At 37.2% G+C, this 24178-nt stretch overlaps 1 protein-coding gene across 1 annotated transcript in view; it reads right to left on the bottom strand.

Moving 5' to 3' along the window:
• The window catches only part of LOC139119961 (slit homolog 2 protein-like), an 87745-nt gene that overhangs the window by 3482 nt on the left and 60085 nt on the right, over positions 1–24178 (bottom strand). Inside the window, exons 12-29 of the mRNA XM_070683931.1 lie at positions 23685–23828; positions 21967–22038; positions 17777–17943; positions 17224–17374; positions 16995–17069; positions 16123–16194; positions 14510–14581; positions 12124–12195; positions 11159–11230; positions 8266–8429; positions 7403–7538; positions 6945–7007; positions 4879–4950; positions 3998–4069; positions 2679–2750; positions 2069–2232; positions 1168–1381; positions 375–514 (exon numbers count right to left, since the gene is read on the bottom strand). Of these exons, the coding sequence (XP_070540032.1) occupies positions 375–514; positions 1168–1381; positions 2069–2232; positions 2679–2750; positions 3998–4069; positions 4879–4950; positions 6945–7007; positions 7403–7538; positions 8266–8429; positions 11159–11230; positions 12124–12195; positions 14510–14581; positions 16123–16194; positions 16995–17069; positions 17224–17374; positions 17777–17943; positions 21967–22038; positions 23685–23828 (1994 nt within the window). The remainder of the gene's footprint in view (positions 1–374; positions 515–1167; positions 1382–2068; positions 2233–2678; positions 2751–3997; positions 4070–4878; positions 4951–6944; positions 7008–7402; positions 7539–8265; positions 8430–11158; positions 11231–12123; positions 12196–14509; positions 14582–16122; positions 16195–16994; positions 17070–17223; positions 17375–17776; positions 17944–21966; positions 22039–23684; positions 23829–24178) is intronic.

The raw sequence follows: 24178 nt of genomic DNA, 5'->3' as shown, positions 1-24178 counted from the left end.
ATGTAGTGACATAAATGCAGTCAGGTACTGTAAAAGTTTCAATCACCTTCATATCGTGTTCCTATCAGCCAATAGTCATCTATAAAAGTTAGTGCAGTAATTTTCAATTCTCGTTGTCAATAATTTCAGATTTCACAGCTGACATTTTGGATTTTATGTGTGTTCAAGTTTTCCTGACAAGTATGGCTACACTGAAGACTTGGATGAAATGGTTCAAAACTGTAGGTGAGAATCTTTCAACTGCAATGGAATCCATCATAATAACACAAATTACCGCAAGTTGAAAGTTATTATATCTGTTACATTTCATGTGACCTATAAACTGATTTATGTGGTGTACTAGGGTCATATGCATTCATCTGTTGAAGACTTACCTGTGTAGCCAGGCAGACACTGGCATGTGTAGTTGTTAATGCTATCAATACAGGTAGAGTTGTGCATACAGTTGTGATCGATGCAGTCATCTTTGTTGATGTCACAATTATCACCAGTGAAACCTTGATGACACACACATCTACAGTGAGACAAAGATAGATCAAGGTTGTCAGAATCTGATGCTGAATATTTGGAAATAATCAAATACATAGCCAAGGACTAAAATATTTCTAAACATTTTGGCATGCTTGGAAGAAAAAACGTAACTAATTTTCACACATTAGTGTATATTACAATTATACTGATAAATTTTACTAATAACTTTGTTATTTACTGTCCATCATTTATCAGTAACTATTTTCACCCTTTCACTGCAATGGTTTGGCCTAAACCCATCATTATTGATACTTGTTGTAGACCTGTTTACAGGGAATGGGGGATGCACAGGTCAATTGCTTCTTTCAATGAATTGGTCGTATTTCCTGAATTAATCAGCTGCAATGCTACTAGACGAATCATTTTACAACTGAGAGGTAAAAATACACATGGGAGATGTGCATGGATAGGTGTATGGATGGGAAGTCTTGATTAATTCTTTGATAACAAATACCTGGGAAGATACATACGAAAGAAATATACTACAGAAATGTGCAACTGTGCAGAATTAAGCAGGTTAAGAGATGGCTTTGTTAGTTTGACCAAGTCTTTCCTCCAGTGCGGAATGATATTTACTGTCTTTCTGGTACAAACAAGAAATTTCATACTTAGCAGATTAGGAGTCAAAAAACTCACCTAAATCCTTTCCTTTGTTTGACACAAGTGCCTCCATTTTTACATGGTTCTGCATCACACTCATTAATCTCCTCGTCACAGTTCTGGCCTTTGTAACCATTGCTACATTTGCAGATGTAACCCTCGGTGAGGTCGTTTATGCATTCCCCGTCGTGAAGACACGGCTGAGATAGGCACGGATCACACTTGGCCATGACTGACACATCAGGAACTTCTGAAAGAAAGCCAAATACATCAAGGACAAGGTGCTTGAGATTCTCTGCCACTTTTTTGAAGTGTTTCAGTCTTGTATCCACTTCCAAAGAATTGTCACCATCAAAGTTTATAGAGTTAAACAGTCTGATAGGGTCGCAATAGGTCAAAGGTTATAAGCTTAAGCCAAATATCTGCAATCCTTTAAATTCAAGTTTAAAGGGATACAGTCCCCAGAACTGCGCTCAAAGGTTGTATATGACCCATATGACCAATGCAAACACTGTATCCAAGATACGATGGTGATTGATGAAAGTTACAACATATCTGTCATAATCTACATCGTTTAATTCAAATGTAGCAGCTATGATGATGAGGTGCATCTAGATATCCTGCACGATATACATTGTTTGTAAACGAGAAGGTCACATAGGTGCAGTTCCAACAATGGTTTCCTTTTAAGTAATCTGAAACATTATCACTTCGCTACTTACATTTACAAAGTATGGCTATTAAGAAATTATTCATCTCTGAGAAAAATTCACAAGTGTCTATGAAAAATTGGTGATAGAATTATGGGAATATGAGATCTACAGAAAATGAACACACAAAGTAATGATAGATTGTTATCACACATAGAAATGGCTGGTTGTGGACAGAGAATTATTGCCCATGATATCAACACTTGGAGCCATGACCGGCACATTACCATTGCATTCAAATTTTCTGGATGGTGCGGTGAGAAGCAGTTTTTCCTGTAAGTTGTATGGTCCGGCACATCGAGCAATTCCTGGTTCTTTGAAGCCTGATTTGACCCAGTCAGACAGCCAACGCAGACTACAGTCACAGTACAAGGGATTTCCTCCAAGTGCTCTGCAATGACAAGGAAACATTTTAACTTAAAATCATCATGTGATGGCCAGTATTAGCAGGAACAGAATGAAAATCATGATGTATTTTTCTGGAGGTAAACATATACAATGAACGATATAAGTTTCAATATTCGATCTTTTCATATGCAGTCCCTTTCTGTCAATGTACAGTGTTGTAAATTTGTTTCAAGCCTTGAAAGCTTCCACTGCGAAAGATAAATTAAATCTCAATGACTAACTCAAATGTACAATATCTCTGTACCTTTTAGCCTGTGTAACATTTTACAATTGATTAATTACACATTCTATGTTAAAAGTATTCTTGAAATTTATTTATTTGATTAATTACTTGGGGGAATGCTTGTACAAGTTTGCAAATTTAAAGTGAAATTTACAAGCAAGGTGTCTTAAGGATCCCTAGGTTTGTGATGAAAATGGTATACTCACATGTGACTCAGAGAAGAAAGATCATCAAAGGACCCCTCAGGCAGACTAGAAATGTCATTTCCATGCAGAGACCTAGGTTGAGGTAAAATGAACGTAGTTATTTCAATATGATGGAAAACTGAAATGTTCAAAACGACAACCATAGACCCTCGAGAAAAATATTGACCCTCATTTTTCTCAAGGGTCTATGAGACAATCAAGAACAGCTTAAATCAGTAATTCTCATCAACAAATTGGTTAAATAAATACTTTAGGTCTTGGATATCTTCAATGTCTCTCTACAGAAAAAATAGGTTTTATAATACTGAATATGTAGCTGGTACCAAAGTTCATGTAATTTTACAAACTGTGCATTTGTTCTTTCATTTCTAATTCCAACAAACTATTATACAACCAGATACAAAATATGATACACTAAGGAAGTTTGTATGTTTTCATAGAACTTCTTTTGAAACACATTTTCAAAACCTACAGTAATTCTGTCTTATAGTAATGATGAGACAACAGTATGGATTGTTTGGGAAATCTGTGTAAATGTTTCATGTGATTATGTCCATGTCTCCTGTATAGCTTACTACGACTGCCTGACAAACTGCAATCAAAATCACGACACAATGTCTTCTTCAATTCTGACAAACTTCATGGTTGTACACGCTTCCATACACATCACCACCACTGTCAATCTAAAACTCATTTTCTCCAAACACCTCTCCACAAATTTCAAAAGTTATGTCTATTCTAGAAATATGCTACTGCAGTTACAAAATATTGAGCGCTACAAGAAGTTTATAAAGTATTCAAGATGGTCAGAAATGAGGAAAAAATACGAGAAATTTCAGTAACAAATTACAGTTTTATTTTATTAAAAGGTCGAGAATTAGAGAACTCAGATGGAAAAGAGTCAATATTTTTGTGAAAGTTTTAATTCATAAAACCAATATAGAGGTCAAAAATATTAAATCTATAAGATAGAATTTTGGAAGAAACTTTATAAGATTAAGAAAGGTTCAATGAAAAGTGAACAGATTATGAAGTGATTAAAGTAAAAAGTGACGAGAAAAGAACTTGGGGAAGTCTTCAGAAATAGATTTAACTCAGATAAGATGAGATAATATCACCAGATGTTTTTGAAATACTTACAAAACCCTCAGAGAACTGAGTCCATTGAAGACCTCAGGCGTTATGCAAGAAATGTGATTATAGCTTAACAGCCTAAAAGAATCACACAATATCATTGAAAATACAGACAGGAGTGGGTAAAGCTTAAAAGAAAATTGTTCTATAAATTTTTTTTTTTTGCGGGGCGAGAAGGTACTTACAGAAGTCGTAGGGAGTGAAGTCCTTGGAAAGTGCCAGGAGGTATGCAACCAATCTTATTGTAACTTAGAATTCTAAAATATATCGGAAGAGGAATATATGGGAAGCAATTTGGGTTATAAGCTGTGAGGGATAAGGTGTAGAAACTTTGCTGCAAGAAAAAAAATCTGTTAGTATCCGTTGTAAACGTCTTGATCAGATATTAAAAGTGATTACGATAACAACTGTTTATGTGGGTAGCATAAACAGATAAACACATCTCCTCAGAATTTGTTAAAATTTGTTAACCAGATTTCAAAATCTCTGAAACTGAAATGTGATGCAGAAAAGGAATACTGAATTTTCAAATCATGTGATGTGTAGTGACATGTACCAGTAATTCAATTATCAAGTACCGATACATGCATGGAGCTTCATCGCCACATCCAAAACAAACGTTCATATTAAAACCACTTTTCAGTTAATTTCTGTTTCTTAATATCCTAACTCAGAATCAATGTTTTCGTCCCTACCTATCAACATGAAGCCAGTAACTATTGCTTGTTCATGTCAAATCTGTCTGTGGCAGCTTTGGGCTTGCGTTTTTGAGGGATTTTTACGGTTAATGTAAAATAAAAAGTGACTGTGCAGTGTGCAGTTACAAGCTTTAGTTAGCAAATGCAAATTTATTTCAGAAGCAAGTCATGTCTGTCAACAGTACAGCTAGGTTGGCAAAATATTTCTGATATTCACACATAGTGAAAATCCACCGGCAGATCTTGCTTTTCATTTATAGACATATTCGTAAATAAATAAATAGATAATAATAAATGAATAAATAAATAAATAAGATTTCATTGTGAATTTGAAACAAACTACAACATATTCTGGGCAGAAAACTTACAAGGTAGATAGCTTGGGTAGATCTGTGAATGTTGTGTTGGTGATGGTTCTGATATCGTTATTACTCAAATCACTGCAGAAAAAATAGATAGTACATGTAAGTGTCAGATATGAGCTGATGACCCAACGATCCTATTGAGATCCAATATGTTCTTGGTCAAGTTTTTTGAATAAAGATATATGACATTATTTTGAGGCACTGATCCATACAGTTAAAAGATATCGAAAAAATTGTATCATGACAAAAAGAGGACACACAAAATGAAGTTGTTGTTTCACATGTGACCCGAATAGACCAATCAGGAAGCAATGAAAAATGAAGCCTACATTATGCAAATTTGGTATACGTTCTACAGTACCTTTGCCAAAAGGTGACAGTTATGACTAAGACTCAGAAACACTTTTTTCTGTACTCACACATTGACCAGATTTTTTGCACAAAAACAATTCTGACAGACTGTTTTCTGTACTCATACAGCGTTCTCACCAGGCCGCGATTCCGCGACGTTCTCGCGTATTTTCTGTTTTGTCGCGGATTTCTTGGGCATGCGCGCCAATAGTGGCGCGCCTTTGAAATTATAAACTTTCGTGGTGCCAGCCGTACGGCCGGCCGGCCGTATCATATATACAGCCAATACTTTTCACCATGGACGTAAATGATTGACGCGAGTAATTACACTTCCTGGTTGAAACCGAGGCAATCTGGAGGCAATACCCGTCAGAGGGCGTACTTAAGCCACAGTCACTTGTGATTCGATACATGATGGCCGATGTGTGGATGCATTACGTATACCACACAGCGGCCGTCGTGAACCACACGAGACTGTGGTAGTCTGACGCACTGGACGTGTTCGCCTTGCATGCATACCGGTACATGTCCACGGAATTCGCGGAAGCTGGAGGCGTCATGGGCACGATAAATATTTTCATAGGCTACGACAACAATAATCCGAACTACGAAAACACAAGAATGTAAAGCTTGTATATCCCTAAGGAATTACATGAACATTTTTCGAAAACAACGAACTCGAAGCTGGTAGCATTATACTGTGATTTCCGCATGGCAACCAGGGTCTTGACGGGAACGACGTTATAGTGTTCGTGCCGTTGAGATTCATTGAATTTTTGTTCTCGAAAAATAACGCAACTTTGTCTGAGATAATTTTTAGGTCTTTGCTATGTTTGGAATCATGTATAAACTTCGCGGGAGATACGTGTTGTGTGATGTTATCAGGCATTTGCTCCGTTCCTCGCCCACGCGACCTAGTACCCACGACTGGAAATGATCGACAACTGGCCCACTGCCGATTGATAATATTATTCCAAAAGTAGTTCCGAGGTTTAAATGTGGAATAGTTGGAGGAAAGTTCTCTTATTATGCAAAAAATTATCAATTCTTGGCTTGCGCATGTGATAAGTATATTATTCCAGGCGAACTTATACGTGAGAACATGGACGTCTTTTTTCCATGCTTCAATCAATTGACAAAATTTGTAGCCTTGGCTGGCGACCAAAATTTCACGTCAAAAGTTGATGATTGTTTACAAACATCATAGGGATATGTTTCCTGATCTAAATAAATGCTGACTTGGCCTGTTCCTTCTGCTGGTTGTGAAAGAGGGTTTAGTGTGCGAAAAAAGTAACTAATGACAGGAATCAACTGAGAGCTGAACGGCTGGACACTCTAGCAACTACTGTTATTGTAGAGGGCCCCGAAATGGACTTTCACACTGGAAAGAACGAAAGTCCCATAGACTTTTCATTAAAAGGCACTGATATTCAATATCAGTTGATATGTTCACCGAATGTTTACAAAAAAGTTGTTAAGTTGAATGAGTTGTTGAGTCCTTTATTTTTTCCATGCATAGAATAGGGTTCGTATTTGCAGTTTGACTTTTTAACATATTTATATTGTCTCACAAAAATCATCCGTTGTCCCGCTTTTTTTGGTCAGCGGGACAAAATGTCCCACAAAATATTTTTTCTGGTGAGAACACTGCTCATACTGTGAACATATTGTTCACAAAAAACCCGCAAAATTCTGACAGACTGTTTCTGTACTCACACAGTGACAGATTTTTCAGGTAGCTGAGGTTGGGAATTGTCTTCAAGTTGTTGACATCCAAATACCTGAAAGATGTTTCAAAAAGAAATTAAAAAAGTTATCAACTTATCAAATCAAGTTATCAACTCAAAAGTTTCAAGTTCACTGCCAGCTGTTTACATTTATTACAACAGTCCAATAGTTTTTCACTTAAAACTTGGGAATGATATATCTCAAAGTTGGTCTGTAATAACATGTATTAAAAAGTTGGAAGGAAAGGACTGGGCATTTGTCAGATTGCAACAAAGATTTGAAAAATTTTGTGACTGAAAGAAATTTCCTGATTTGCATATGACAATATGTAAATAAATGTCACAAAATGTGTGCTATTGAAGTATTTCCACAACTTCTAAAAGCAAAAACATGTACCAAATATTACAAAGTAATTTGTTCCTTGAATGGGTCACTGTGAAGCACTTACAGTTCTGTTGTCTCCATAGGAATGTCAGATGGTGGAGTTTTCAGCTCTTTCCTACTGCATCGTACAACAGTTCCAGTGCATGCACAGTTGCTAGGGCAGGTAGACGTTCTTGGCATACAACTGTTTTCATCATTGTCTGTGAGAAAACATTTCAAAAACCTGAGATGAATTTGAAGGTGCATGAGTATGATGGATCAGTAAGGAAAACTGACTGACATTTTGACACAGAACTCTGGAAAACTGATTCACATTGGTACATATGTCGCTGTCTGTAAATCTGTTTTATTGAAATAAGACATCAATCCGCAGCTGGAATTCTGTGATTTCTCACACTGGCAGTTTTTGACAAGATATTTGCTTCTTTTCAATCAAAATGCCAGAGAAAATCATATTAGCCCACTTGTTACAGATCTGATTACATTTGACTTGAGATAAAATTAGCGTATAATGTCTGTCTGTGTGTGTCTGTAAGATTTAAGAAGTGATGACAACTACCACTGAAAAATATTCTAAGGGAAATGGGTTGAAGTAGGTGGGAGATGGGTTATGTGAATTATAATTCATCTATCCTCAGATAAGGCATAAATGTCAATTCCAATCATTGCTTCACATTTTTCAGCATTTAACCTGTTCACCCCCAATATCCTGTAAACTGGTCCACAATCACCATTGATATCAATGGGTTCGGGCCAAACCATGGTGATGAAAGGGTTAAAGTACATGAGGTTGCAAAGATTCTGCATCAATCATCTTTTTAAAAGGATGCCCTCTATAGGAACTTAAATTACAGCAATCTTTTTTCCATTGCATCCTATGTGAAAAGGAGTGGCCAGTGAGATTATCATTGGATGAATTACACTCACTTTCACAGCTGAAGTCATTTCTCTTGAGATCCTGGATGGGAAGTTCTTTGAGATGTGGCGGTGACTGGCATCGTGGATTCCCTGTTACTATCGTACGACTTTTCAACCAGTCTGTCAACCAGCTCATATGGCAGTTACAATTCAAAGGATTAGATAGAAGATTCCTAGAGACAAAATAAAAGATAATAATTGTCAGTTGGAATGTAAAATGAAATACTACAAGTTCACCAGCCTGATACATGTGACAGACACAATTAATTGTGTTATATTACATTATGGTTGAATCAAAGAAATTCCATAAAATAACTAAATTGACTACAGCAGCTCAGAAATATCGACTATAAGACAAACTATGAATGGACACTACTTTCACTACTTAGCCGTGTCCCTATGCTCATCCTATCACGTTTCAAGTGAAATCGGTATCTTTCCAGGAGTTTGACTCTTTGAACCCTAGCAGACTCCTGGTGATATCGTATATCTTTCTAAAAACTTTGATTATTTGAACCTTGACCCCCAGTGACCTTTGACATCATACAAACCCCCAAAGGGGGTGGATGGGGTTAAACAGCAAATACATTTTTAAGTGTATCATTCCTCTTGCCTGTTTACAATAACATGCTTTAAAATGAATACAGAAGATAGTATTAACCCTTTGAGCGCTAAAGTCAATTTTTGTCACCTTTAGAAAATATACTCCCAGGGGTTTCATTAAGAGCCGGCAGCCGGCGAAATTGACCGGTTACTCTCACGATTTCGCCGGCTACTTTTTCGGAAAATTTGAACTCTTTCATCGCTGAAATATTTTTTACCTTCTGAAATGATACGGACAAGTTTCACAAACTGTGTAGTCAAACTTTGCAACGGCTTTTATGTGAAACAAAATTTAGAAGACGAGCGACTACTACGATGCAGCACGGTCTTGCGTATACTGCCGTAATAAAAATCAGAATTGCAACGGACGATTCTATTGGCTACCTGAATTGCTGATCCCGATGTGGTGACCTTTATATACGCCAATGAAAACGTGCGTACTACACCTGTCGGCTGTCATTAGCTCAATTCAAAATGGTCGATGAACAATGAAGACGGAAGCGATCGCAAGGTCAAGCTTCTCTGTACGATCTTCGGTTTTGAAGTGGACCAAGAAACAAGAGAAGGATAATTACGTGGATTTAAACTGTTTTCGAAGACAATGACCTGATTTTTTTCTCGCGAAAAACTTCCTGATTACAGTTCGAATTTTAGTAAGCCGACGTGCGTTGCACCGTGGTAGGCGTAAATGTCAAGGTATATAACCAGCTAGACGTATTATATACTGCTTTTCGGTCTATCGACGCAAATAAAAACGTCACCCAGAGAGTGGTTAAAATACGATCAGACCACTAAAATTCACTTTTTACAGCTCACAAAGCGATCGTCAAGTTAAATCCAAATGTGAGCTTCTGACAACGTACTAATTTTCATATCCTATATCAAGGTTCTTACTTTGCATACCCATATAGTCAAATAACCTTGAGGGTCTTTGTTTCTATTTGCGAAATATGGTAATGATTGTCAGTTTTTATCGTTATTGTTAAATAAATTATCCTTTTTACCTCCCCAGTGGTATAAAAGTTCTTCATCTACAGATTGCCATACCAAACATCAGGGTTCTTACATTAATTTTTAAAGCATAACATTATACATTAATGAAAATTTTCTCATTTACTGTGCTTAAAATATCAGTGTTTCATCCCGGATGGCATCAACAAGGGGGATTTCCCCCTTTAATAGAAAGTTTCGGGGGGGGGGGGTCACCAGTTCATGTGTTCTACTTGATTGGGGAGTGGTCCGCTTGACAAATTAATTGGGGTGCAAACATTTCAACAGAGGGGGAATCCCCTAACCCCCTGTCTAGATGTAACACTTATAACATCGTCTACAATATCAAATTTATATCATTAATAATAGTGAATTATTATAGTTTACCTCCCAAAAGCATAGAGGTTCTTAGGTTCTAAGACTTCAGTTTTCTTTGTTCAAAATATCGTCAACATTACCACATTTTATTATTTGTAATTATGAATTATCATATTTAGGCCTAATCTCCCAGGTAAAATGGCTTTTATGATATGAACACAAATTGCCCTGGAACACTGCTGACAATTCTCCTGAAAATACTAGAAATTCATGTGACTGTAAGCTGTAAAAAGTGAATTTTAACTCATTTTTCAGGGTTTCCGGCCTTCGGCCGGGAGGGGGAACACCCCCTCCCGGACCCTCCCCCACGATGACCGCTTTGTGGTCATGGCAGCTGCTAGCCGCCTACCTTTCTATTCTGGCCCCCTACTTCAAAACTTAATGAAACCCCTGCACTCCAGTCAATTTTTTCAGATTTTTGTCGAAATTTTGATGACAAACTGTAGCAAATGAAATGTGATGTCCATTTGGTCTAAAATTATCAAAAAATTACAGAAAAAATCATAAAAATTGGTAAAATTTTGCACTAAAATTTTGGCGGGAGAAAATTATAGCGCTCAAAGGGTTAAAACTTAGAGCTGAACAGGATAAAATAGAATGCACCTCTGGGACAGATATTGGGACTTTACCAGTCTGTTGATTATGTAAGGACCCATTTTAAAAAGCCTTCGAGTAAATAAAGTTTTTACAATCTTGTTTGTCCTTTTTGAAATTGACAATTCAATTTTTCTCGATAGAGTTCTTATGTAGTATATAGTGACCATTTTCAACTTGAAAATTTGGCAAATTGTAGGTAATTTGTTCCCCTATCCTAAAACTTCACCTGGTGACTCCAAACTTTTATTCTCACTGTAAAAGTAGTAGACAATGCTTCTCAGAAATATCAATTTCTAAATTTTTTACTATATAAGATATAAAATTGAAAACTTACAGAGTTGATAGATCCTTGAGATTGTCAAATGCCCCTGGCATCATACTGGTAATCTGGTTGTCATACAGTGAACTGGGGAGAAAAAACATATCTTGAGAACTCTTGTGAAACTCGACTCATCTTGAGTATAATGGAGCTTACCTTAAATAGGACCATTGTCAATTTCTAGTGATGTAATCTTTAAAACATACATTTGTATCAAAAGCAAATATTTGCAGTGAGTAGCATTCACTTATATCACAGAGAAACTGCTGGTGATTTTTGATGAATTACAAACAACATAATTGATTATTCAATACTGCTAAGAAAATTGATTTCAACCATAAAATCCAAGCATAAAGAATTATTGTGATACTAAAACAAGTTTGTTGAAAAAAACAAACAGTGGTATACATGAAAAAAAATGGGATTTGATAAAGGGTACTATTTTCAATATATGTGATCAATGGTTTCTCGGAATTGTACCCTAGAGATAGAAGATCAAATTTGTGGAAAGTTTAATGGCGCCAAGATCGGTGATCATATTTAAAGAAATTCAAACTTCATAGTACAGCTTTCCAGATGTGTTTGGTTTCACTGCCTGAAAACACTGTTGATCACAAATTCTCTAACTGAGGACAACTTATTTTCACATTTCTTTATCCTGATAGCGTAGTTCATATTGATAGAACTACTGGGTTTAGCAAATATATAAAATCTTTGGTGGTCTGAGGACCAGTTCAAAAGTACATAAGGTAGTTGTCAAGCCTTATCAACACACCCTCGTTGGCATTGTCTTGTCTACCCTACCATCTGAATGGAATGGTCCGGGCAAAATATTCAGTGATCCCACACCCCTGACCACTGCATTTGCTCACCCATGATAACACATAACCACACGTGGATCTTTTATCTTTTAATGTGAATCGTGCAGAAAATTTATCGATAATATTTCATTTCAGAGCGGAGCAGTGGAGAATACTTACAGCAAGCGTACATTTGTTAGGCTTCCAAACGTATCATTCTTGATACAGGAGAGACGATTGCTACGCAACATTCTATAAAAAGCAAATGTTTCATTTATTACATATGGAATTACGACTGCATCATACCAGATCTCAAGAAAGCAGGTGAACACGCTGACAGGAAAAAAATCACTTCAAAATATATGAGAGCCCCAGATGTTCATAGCAATAATTCTACTTCATGCTATGCGTGGATATATGCATTTCAAATGGTCAAGAAGCAAGAAACCTGACCCAAATTACTAGCAATTGTTACAGCCTAGTGATTTTCTACTATTTGGAAGACAAATGGGCAGCAAGAAGGAACTTGGAAAGTCTACTATGGTAATTTTTGGGTGGGTAATTACTCGGCTTTCAGACTACAGTACTCTGAAATCGATTTTTTTTTAAGTGGATGCGTTTTTTACTACTTTTATGGTTGACATGGAAGACTAGATTGGTTTGGATGGATGTGTAGTGTTTTTTTTTTATTGTTACATTATGTGGGATGGAAGATTTCTTGTTGGAATGTTTTAACTGAGGTGGAGAGAGAATTGGGAGCTTTGTATTTGTCAGGCTTTAACTTATTGGAGTACACTGCTATTTGAAAAGACATGCAAAGAGTGAGTGAAACATAGGAAACACACCAGAAAGGAAATTCAAAACTCACACAGATTTCAAAGAAAAAGATACAAAACTCAATCAAGGATGGAACACTCAGTGCAAAACATTAGAATGAAAAGAAATCTTAAAGGTCTGGTGAAATGGTCCCGTTCGTGTGACTGAATATCTTCCAGGGGGGCAATACTATTACACTCGCAACAGAATTGCAACCTAAAAGTACGCGCGAGTGTTAATTTTTTTGATATTTCTGTGCGCGGCTTTCATGGGGTCATTTTGCGACACTCAGGTCACGCCCTCAGCTGGGATCATGGTTGGCCGTCTGTGACGTCACAGGTGTGTTCATTTACATCGAATAGCGGTCCCACGCCGCCTTATCTCTGCCCGATATCCGCTAACAAAACAGTGCTTGCGCTGCACGTTCGCCAATGCGAATCGAAATCCGAAGTGGCGAAAAATATCGATCCTAATTCGCCACAGAGGCGAAAGTGATTTTTGTTTAAAAAATATGGCAAAATAAAGAAAAAACGTGACTTTTTTTAGTCTTTTGTTGATCTGCGCTTCTCTCTCGGCGATTCGCAAAAACTGTATCTACTTCCGTATTATTGCGTTCTTTCCGTCGTACGTATTTGCAATGAAGCCAAGTCTCGCGAGAGACTTGACGTCATTTAGTCTAGTGTACAGCATGCATAAATGGCTCTCGCGAGAATTGAAACTTAGGCACACGCAATCGAGTCCTCGCGATAAATTTGACGTCATTTTGTCTAGTGTACAGCAGGCATGGGAACGCTCGATTGCGAGAATTGAAACTTTTGCTATACATAGCAGACATACGCATTTAAATCAAGGCCACAAGGTTCGGTGTTGCAGTTGATTTGCATTGCGGTGCAGATGCTTCCATGTTGCGGTCGATTTGCATGGCATGGCGGTCCTCGTGGTCCGGTATTCCCCGTTGTTCTTCATTTTTATCGCCGTCCCAACGACGCGTTCCGTGTTGCTGTCGATTGGAGGACTCAACCTCCATGATTTGTATCGCGATCTCTACGTTCCGTATTGTTTATCGTTTTAATGGTAGTCTCAACATTCAGTGTTGGTGTTTATGCAGTTGGTTTGCATCGCGGTCCCAACCTTCTGTGTAGCGAGTAGCGAGGCAGGCTCAGCCGATCGTAAGAACCAGAAGAGACAAGCACATTACGGTTCAAACACTCAACACTTGACGGGAACATGAAAAAGTTTACAGTTGAGCCGTTCACGTTCTTGCCGTTGTCACAGCCACCAAAAGAACAACGTCTTCCCATAGTGAAGGAGGACACTGTCCTGATCATGTAAGTGGAAATCCTAGAAGTTACCCCACGCGGGGAGCTTACGGAGGTGTGAAATACTCTACTTCCCGTTATGAGATACGGCGTCGGGCAAACTTCGGAAAGCCGAAAAAAGTCGACTGGAGAGGCTCGGGGGACACGCCCACATTGCATTTTTCTTTTGCCATATTTCATAATCACGCGCGCTAAACGAAAAAAGAAATAAATGTGACTGTTTTATAGACCATCAACTGTATTTTTGTGATTTTGCAACATGGGCATTTCACCAGACCTTTAACTTCTATCAACAAAGACCTTCTAAACCCAATCTTTGAGTATAGTGGTCCAACCCACTCTTAGAATGACAGTGGGTTGGTACCATTCTACTCAATGAAATAGGGTGGAAGGTCACCGTATCCGAGTACCCCTGCGTGTATGGTACTTACAGGGTTTTCAAATTTCTAAGTCCAACCAACATGCTTCCCTTTAAGTTACCCAGCTTGTTACTAGTTAATAGCCTTCACAGGTTGCAAGAACAACATAGAAAGCAAAACATGGGCAAAAAAAATAGGATTCAACATTAACAAGCACAGAAATAAAATTATTTATGACCGAAGCAATACACAAAAAAAACCAATTCTTTTAGCATATAATATAAAAGTATAGGTCTTTTGCCTTGTTATTGATCAATAGTTTTATTTCATTTCATTTTTTACTTCTTTTCAAAAAAAAAAAATAAAAGTTAAGATTTAATCAACAATGCTATATACTTAAAGATGAGAACTTTTAAATGAGAATTAAAATGTGACCATGATAAAGTGCAGTGTCATTAATAACAAATGTGCAAAAATGAGAAATCCAACCACCAAACCACCAAATTATTTATATGAGATATTTTCTTATAAATGAAATTGTTACAGAAGTTTATTTTAGTAGATGTCAAAATTGGGGAATCGTGTTTGTGTGTGAGTTTAACGAAATCGTGCAGCGAGATGTCCTGCCATGCACAGAGGACCGTGTCCACATTTGCACAGCATGGTAGGTGTTTAATGTTTTAATTCTCTGTTGGAATGATATTTTGAAGCAGGTCGTTTGTGTTCTTGACGATGAAACTGCTGTATACGCATCTTAGCAAGCTACTCAAGCTATCACTTGGCCCAATGGCACTGTCCAAACCAATGACTCCTTTGAGAAAGCACCCTCTTCCTGATAGTACTACATAAGCTAACCACGCATGCACGACTGTTCTGTGCTTTGGTAAGGTTTTGCATGGTTTAGAAATGACGGTGCAAATTGTGTGTGATTTGTGCATCCCAGTTGCCTCTTTGGTCAATACACCCTTCATGGCCACCAAAACCAATATACCCAATATTCCGTGAAGTTAGGGAATAATCTTTCGCTCTGCAGCCAGTACAAAATAAAAGTGGGTACTGAATAATGATTATTCCGAGGAAAAGAAATTTGGAAATAAGAGTAATTTGTGCCATGACTGAGAATGAGCAATTTTTGATGATCAACAACAGACAGATACATAATAAACATATACATTGTCTGACACTGATCAAACTTTTTTGCCATTTTGTACGGACAATGGAATAGCAATATCAGTATCCACTTCCATCTTGTGTGAACTTCAGTTTGAAATTGAGTGAAATACAAGAATAATTTCAAAAACGGTGTAAGCATGACAAAATAACATTCAATTTTTGGGGGAATGGGATCGGGTGGCAAATACATGTTTGTATGAAAAACAAATCATTATAAAATTGTGAAAATAATAATTGAAAAAATAACTTGATAAATACAATGTTGACATGAAATGAAACATCCTTAACATGTAAATTTTAAACTTTCTAGAGCCATAATGGAATTTTTCTTTCCTTAAAAGTCTATTTTCGATCATTTCATTAGTCAAGATCAAAATCATAGACATTATCATCAATGACTGGCTATACATCATAACTTTTTGTAACAGAAACATGATCAGCAGATGATTGAGAATGATCTCAAGTGAAAACAAAATTTGTGGAACATGTTAATGGATGCAGTGATTACTTACAACTCTGTCAGTTGTGTGGCACCAATGAAGGCACCATCTTCAATGTGAGAAATTCTATTATTCCGAATATGCCTGAGGAATAAAAAGTGAAACGACTGGATTTAGCGTCCAAATCTGATATTTATCAACATACAGCATGAGTAGTGTGTTTGCTAAGGCCTGTACCAAAGTAAATTTCAAGCGGTACCCCCGCATAGTACCAATACAATTACATTAGAGGACAAAAGAATGGTACCAAAGTTACCACATCATTTACCTATCTTCCAAACCTTGGCAAAATCACTGATGAGGGTGATCTTTCTTTCCTCTTTCATATATAACAAATACTCCCAATGGATAATGCAAGGTAAAATGGCCATTTTGAATTTCAAATATTGTAAATCTATGTATCTTTGACTTCAGTGATAATGTTGAGACTGTAATTTCTTTCTTGTCAATGCTTTCAAGTTTCCTTGTGGAAAGTTTAAGCAAAGGTTATAATTTCAAGTTTTGAGGTACGTACTGCGTTAAAAGAAAACTACAAAGTTTCTGACACTTATCAGAAACGTCTGCCAATGAGCAGACATCTCCTCTAACAAACAGTGAACCTTAACATATTGTACAGTTAGGTTCTATTTAGCAATTACCAATTACACACTGTGTGATCACCATTATTGGAGTGGATGATTGACTGTTGTAAAGGTAATGACACGACAGAAAAACGCCAAAACAGCGACCCATGATGGACCGACAAACAAGGACACAGCCAACAAAGGACATAAATTACTCTCTGTTGTGGTTGTGGTATCCTAGCAGATGAATTGACACGTTCACAAAGAAACAGATGTGTTTATCAGGTTATATATAAAAACGCTTGTTTGACTGGTACTTACAATTTTCGAAGCTCAGGTAGTCGAAGGAAAAGCCCAGTTGCTGGAATGGACCCTATCTCATTGCCGTCCAGACGTCTGATGTGGTAGGAGAAAGAAGAAATATTTCTAATAAACATGTACCAACACCACATTTTGAAGAGGATAACTTCTTTGAGCAAATGCCGCAGAAATGCCAGAAAATTGAATAGTCTGTTTTGTTTGTCTGTCTGTTTGTTTTTATTTCACTTACAGTTCAGTTACAAAGCTTGGAATATCATCTGGTATTTCTTTGAGTCCAATGCCAGTGCAGTCTATAACAGTGCCTTCACATAAACACTGTCCTGGGCACTCTGTAGCTATGATACACTCCCCTGCTTGTTTGGTGCGGAACTCTTCAGATCCTAAATAAATTAAAAACAAACATTTTAATGTCAGTAATCTTTGATATAATTCTATGCTGAGCTGATCTGAGGGAGTCTGTACAAATGTATCTGCCATATAGAACAATTTGGAGCACAAAGGTTACCTTCCACCGTAGGACGCTGGGGTTGAAATTTGACTACCAATGGTGAAATGCCAGACTGACTACTTGCAGGCCTTGAGACCGCCTGTTAAAATGCTTTAAAGTGCACTCAAGAATCAGCGTCGGTGGACTCAGATGCCATACTTTTGATGAGGTCTTTCCATTTGCTGACGTGGCATTCAATTCCATCAATGGTTGCCAATTGTTTTCAAAAAAATATCACAGTCAACACATTTCAATAAATTTGATCAAACATGTCCTTTAAGTTTCAAAGTATTACCTTTACACTTGAATTTGACTGGTTTGACCTGTCCAATTCTCTTGTTGTTCATCCTGCGTGGTGTTTCACATCTTGCACCGCTGGTGTCAATGCCGGGATTGTTGTGTAAGAATTGAGACAGCCATTTCAAGTTACAGTCACAGATGTATGGGTTTTTGGCCAAATGACTGAAATGGAAATCAAAAAGAGTTGATGTAAGTTTTAATTTGAGTTATGCCATATCATACTGCATACAGCTTAATTCATCTGTATAAAGTTATCCAGCTATATCACTTGTGATAGTTGATAACATTTTACTGTGTGAAGAGGCTGTGGGAGACAGTATGGCGCATGGAATCAAGCGCCCTCAATGGACAACAATCAAAAATCTTTTCTTTTTCTCAATAAATCACTGCTATTGGTCCCCAAAGTGCAGCAGCATGGACAACAAACATTTCAAATTATGATGTCATTTTGATGAGTCGGAAAGCCATCCAATCCTCTGCACATCGTGTGTGGTTCTCCATTTCATCTCCTAAACTTATTCACTGGCTTCTGAAGGATCAATATTTGGACAGCTCCCTTGGAAGCTCCATGGGGACAAGCTTCCAACAAACAGTTGCTATGTTTGGTAGCTGGAGCACAAAAATTCCCACTTTTGTGAGAGCTTCCTCCAGAGAGAAAGATCCATAACAGAGGCTCTATTGTGGCTGCCTTTAAGGGCTTTTACTGCACTATAAAGTCATAGTAACTTATTTACAATCGGGCCATACAAATTCTCGGCAAATTGGGGGGCAAAGTGGAGTGGGTGCCCTATTCTTGAGTGACTGTGCCGAGATTCACTGTTAACTGTCTGCTAATAAATTCATCCATTCACAGAACTTGGCAATCTTACATTTCACATTGTTCGATGATACTTCAACATTGCACAATGGTGGGTTCTTTTTCTCCCATAGCCCTGGAAGGTAGGAGGATGTGTACTCTTCCTTGACCTTTGACCTCCATTTCCTAACAGAAAGGATGCTGTTTTCACCGGTGAAAGTTAAGGGTGAAACTACGCAGCAAAGGGCTGAAGCATTGAACTCCATGAAATTGACAACATCTACTAGCTCTGTTGACTGGAAATAATTTAAGACTAAACTAATGAGAATATTTGCTTGAGAATTATCCAATATCAAGCAGATACTTGCCCATAGGGAAAAAGTATTCACAAATAGTTTGGAAACGCAAATTGGAGTTGAAAGTATCTGCCTCATAAAAAGTTCACCCTAAACTGTGAAAACCCTAGAAAACACGAGCACTTGGAATGTGAGCCACTAACAACAACACAAAATGAAATTGTGGGACCCTCTTTCTGGAAATAGGTTCTTGTAACTAACTTCGAGTGCAAACTTGGTAGCTGTGGAGAATTTTATCGCGGTACAGTATCATCTGTACGGTAGCAGAATCGCATTCACAGCTTGATTGGTTAGTAACACAACACTCAGTGCTGATTGGAGACCATATCAGCCAGTTACGGCCACAATGCACAGATATAAACAATTGCCTATGGTTACATTACTGAAGTCTTAAACTCACTTCTATCATAACAGTCTGTTCAGTATCACAGTGCGTTTTGGGATTGCTACATGATCTGATGTTGTAATGCCAGGGAATGAAATAACATGGGTATTTTTCAACACGTGAAACAACATCATGAGAAATCTTACAAAAACCTGTCTTTTGCTTTGTTTTCGCTTATTTTGACATCTATATATATTTATTTACGTATTTTCCAATCTTCTCCTATGCAATACTGTTAAAACAACTGTAAATTCTAAAGAACTACTGTTTTGAATATCGTTCAGCTTGTGTATAGGTCACATGCTTTGATCTTTAATCACTCCATCCTGCAAAGTTTTGACCTACATAGAGGAATATGGGTTAACAGATTAAATCTCTTTTCTGTGTATAACAGCTCATAAAGTAATTTTGTAACAAAACCTCTTGGCTTGAAATGTCAAATGAAATGGGAAACCAACAAAAATAGAGCACCTTGACCAGTCGTGGTTGATTGTTTGTCATAAACGTTCTGTTTTTAAACCAAATACCACAACATCGACAAAAGTTGTAGCAAAACTGTCGTCAATGTTCCCTTTGACATTAATATGTTTTCATCAACGACCTCCAGAGTCTACTATTAATAGGAGGGATCGCGACATCAATGTAGCAACTCGATATGATATTTACTTTTTATTGTGCTTTTATTTTGTTTCAGACGTGTTTACATATGACCGGGAGAAATTACCTGTCTGTGTAAACATTGTGGTTGCCGGTTCTGGCTAAGAGAGAAAAACCACACAGACAGGAGTCAAAGATGGTGTTTAGAGGGCCATGAGACTTTGAAAAAGTGTGTTTGACACAAGGGCAGAGACTGCGACTTCTAAAGGTCTCAGAAGAGAAAAAAATAACAACACTTCCGGCCAAAGAAAATAACCACAGGCAAGACTTTGGATTCTTTGTAAGCTAGTGCCATGCAAAGAAGCTAACAGCGACATGAAGCATGATTTCAGCCATCTGTAATCCTGAAAGATTTTAAATCATGATCTAAAAAATTAGATTTTTCCTGTGAATATTCAAAGATTGTAGTCCTCAATTTACTGAGCTTGCAGTCTTTGTTGATATTATCATCATGACCAATTTCAAATATCCACTGACCGAAAAAAACCCACAGAAACACACAAAAGCAGGATAGACTGGCGCTGATTATTCCGACATCCAGAGATAGCCAACGTGCTTTTGTTCTCTGACCGAATCTATGCAAATTAGGAGCCAGCGCAATGAATCTATGCACATTGCAGAGTTGTTTCTGCACCAGAAGGTGTGCACTGATACTTGATAAGACCTTATTCATGACAACAGTGATGAATGAGATTACGTGATGAGTCATCCTAAACGACTCTCGCTCGCTTTCTTTCCCTTTCATAGGATCATGATGGCAACTTTTTTGAAACAATTAGAAAACAATGTATATCTAGAAAAACAATATTACACAATCACAAATCGCTTTAATTAGTGGTGAAGTGTACGAAACAGTCCTGAACTAAACCAAAAGAGTCCATTTGCGGTCTGTTTTTGCCTCGAAAGGAAGCAAAAAACAGCAAATTGTGAAGTGTTTTCTTTTTTCAAAAAATCTGACTACAGAACTATCCTTAATTGGTACATTCTTTTGCTTTCTTTGGGAACAGATTTGCCATACAATTGATCCACTAATTAGGCAGTTACAAACTTTGTCAACAGGAAGGGAAGAGCAGGTACAGGGTCTCGGCAAGCTGGTTTCTTCTTCTACTGGACTTCACATCATATTGTTTAAAATCTTCCAGCCCTGTCGTTCCATTGCAACTTGCTTAAAAGGTGTGAAAATTTGATGGTTTTTTTTTTGAAGCGCAAAAGGGCACAGATGGAAATTTCAGTCTGTGATTTGACTCTGCTTGAATGGCATTAGGCTTTGCACAATTTATGGTTGGCTGAACTCTTTTGTCATTTTGGCAAATTGGATTAGACTGGGTTTTATGGACCTTGTACCATTGAATTTCAATGGGACAATGTGAGACAGTAATCGCCCCAACTGTACATCCCCTCGCACTCCACTTGATCTGTCCGTCCAAACTGACTTCGCCGACATCAGCTCTCTGAATTGAGCTTTCCCCATAAATCTTCTACCTCATGACACAACCCGACAACAAAACTTCAACATCTCAAAGAGGTGTGTAAATGGACTGGGCGGCCAGGTTTTCGGCGACCACACAATATGCAAATGTCGAGTGTAACTGGAAGGCTCAAACTGAACGATAAATAACATCTTGAATAGGCTCCACATATTCAAATGCGTTTGGGCAAGAGAAACAGCGCCGGTTATTCTCATGTACTTGAGACATAAGGGAGATGTTTCTTTTATGCATGTTCTCATCTACTTGACAAGGAAAACGAACCATAGACTTTGCACAAACTAATAAAAAAATTGCCTTTCTCTTTCTTGTCTCTTTTTCTTGACAAGTGTTGACGGACAACAAAAGTCACAGCTACATGTGTGTGGTATTTAGTATGTGGGCTGCAAAATACTTTCTAAGCCCTCAAAAATGCAAATAGACACCCAAGTTTTCCCAGGTAGGAATTCTAAAGACAAAGACAGAAAATTAGCACACAACAAGGATTAAACTACGGGTACTTACAGCGTCTGGATGCTCACCAGGGGCGTAAAGGTATTATTTGCAATAGACTGAATGTTATTGTCATACAGGGATCTGTAAGAAGAAAAAGACAGAGAGAACGGATTTACAATGAGAATTTTAGAAAGGCGCCTTTTGCGCTATTTTGTATCATCTTATAATTGCTTCCGACTGTTTAAATCTATATACATTTTATAATAGAGTTTTTCCTTTCTAGCTCAGAGGATGGTTGTTTATTTACCAAGTGTTCTGTTGGCTTTTGATTTGTGTAGGACGGGACCAGTGTGAAGATAACCTCACCTAGAGTGTGCTGCACTTATAAAAATAGCATGTAACTCACAATCAGTCAAGTCACATCTATGGTTTGTTGAATTTTAAATCAAAACTTCCCCCTCCCCATCCCTTTGGCTCTTCACCCAAATCACACAAGTTAAACCTCACCACTAAAAGTGTGTTGAAACAAGAAATAACAGAGGTTATAGGTAAAGGTGGATCATCACCATAGTAAGCTGATGTACTATATTTTAATGTGTATGATCAATCATTTGTGTTTACAACAAAAGCAATATATTGTTATCTAATTTTATACTCCATTGTGATGCATACCCCTTTTACCCCATATCCCTGTACATAAACTCACCCATCCTACACAAAACAATGGGAATTTACCAATTCTTGGGGGTGAAAGGCTATGACCCTGTAACCCAATATTTCCTTTCAAAGAGGTCTAACTTTGCCACAGAAAACAATGGGATTGAGTCAAACCATTTTGCTGAAAGGGTTTAATGAAAATATTTCCTGATACTCCCAGTATGTGATGAAAAGGTAATAGTTTTTTTTCCCAAAAGAAATCCTAGGATTAGATTCATATACAGTGTATCTACTTTTCAGTCATTTCTGGAGATTTTCTTTTGGCACTTTTTACAAAATTTCTTTTATTTCCATTTTGCACAAACTCATCTTTTTAATACCATTCTTACAATGAAATAGCTTTTAATTGACAGAATTATGAATACTTCATGCAGATTCCTTTGTTTTGTTTTGTTTTTTGCAGCCAAGACTGTTCAATGTGATCTCCATTTCATAATTCAGGGTTTTGAAAGTTGAGCAAACTTGCGTGACGACGCTTTCCCAAAACAGACACTGACTGAGTTTATTTAAGTTTACTTGAGAACTCAGAACACGTGTTCTACTCTTGTAAGCAATCAATCAATTATAAGAGAACTGATCAAGCATGAAGTATAACTTGCCACTTTTCAACAAACATAACCATGCAAGAGGGTTTAAGCTTGACAGTCTCCATGTTTACATATCTCAAGGACAGAAGTAACCAAATCAGAAATGAATAAAATAAAACTTACATTCTTTAGATGTGAAGATAAACGTAAATTTCTCACAAATAAAAAATCATTATACATTGTGGAAGGTGTATACTGATATTTTTTTTCAAAATGAAATATTTTGTAATATTTTTTTTCTACATACAATATATATATATATATATATATATATATATATAGTTTATAATTTTTTACACCGATCGTTTGCAGCAGTTATACATTGTGAAAGGTGTTTACTGATATTTTTTATCAAAATACTATATACAATTTACATTTTTGTTTATAATTTTTTACACCAATTGTTTGCAGCAGTTTATCAGTAGCCAAAAGGCATGACCCTACACAATATAGTTTCCCTGCAACACATATGGGTGAACTTACAGCAAATTGAGAGCCGACAAATCCCTGAAGGCGTCTGCCCGAAGACATGAAATCTTATTAGCATTCAACAGAAGCAACTGTAGAGATGACAATCCCTTGAATAAGCCAGCTGGCAGCTCGGTAATCTTATTGCCGTATAACACCCTGGAAAAAAGAAATATCACAGTCTTAACTTCCTGTCCCTGCAATCGATATCCTCAAAATACTGAACACTTGCAGAGTCATGCAATGTTTCTTTTCTTGAGTTCAACCATCAATCTTTCAACCATCATTCAATATAAGACATACAACCTGGATTGTAATGTTGTACCTCCTTGGACATCATAAGTGGTACATATTGTCTCTGATATATTGTGTAAATTTTGATGTCATGAGCTATACTTAGACAAATTGTTCACATATTTCTTACCATTTCATCGACACATTATATAAAACCCAAGTTGACATGTTGAAAATTTTGGAGAATTTTTTTTCAAACAATGTCTGAAAAAGCC

Source organism: Ptychodera flava, chromosome 20, assembly GCF_041260155.1.
Source record: "Ptychodera flava strain L36383 chromosome 20, AS_Pfla_20210202, whole genome shotgun sequence".
Taxonomy (NCBI): Eukaryota; Metazoa; Hemichordata; class Enteropneusta; family Ptychoderidae; genus Ptychodera; species Ptychodera flava.
This window is presented reverse-complemented; position numbering and strand designations above follow the sequence as displayed.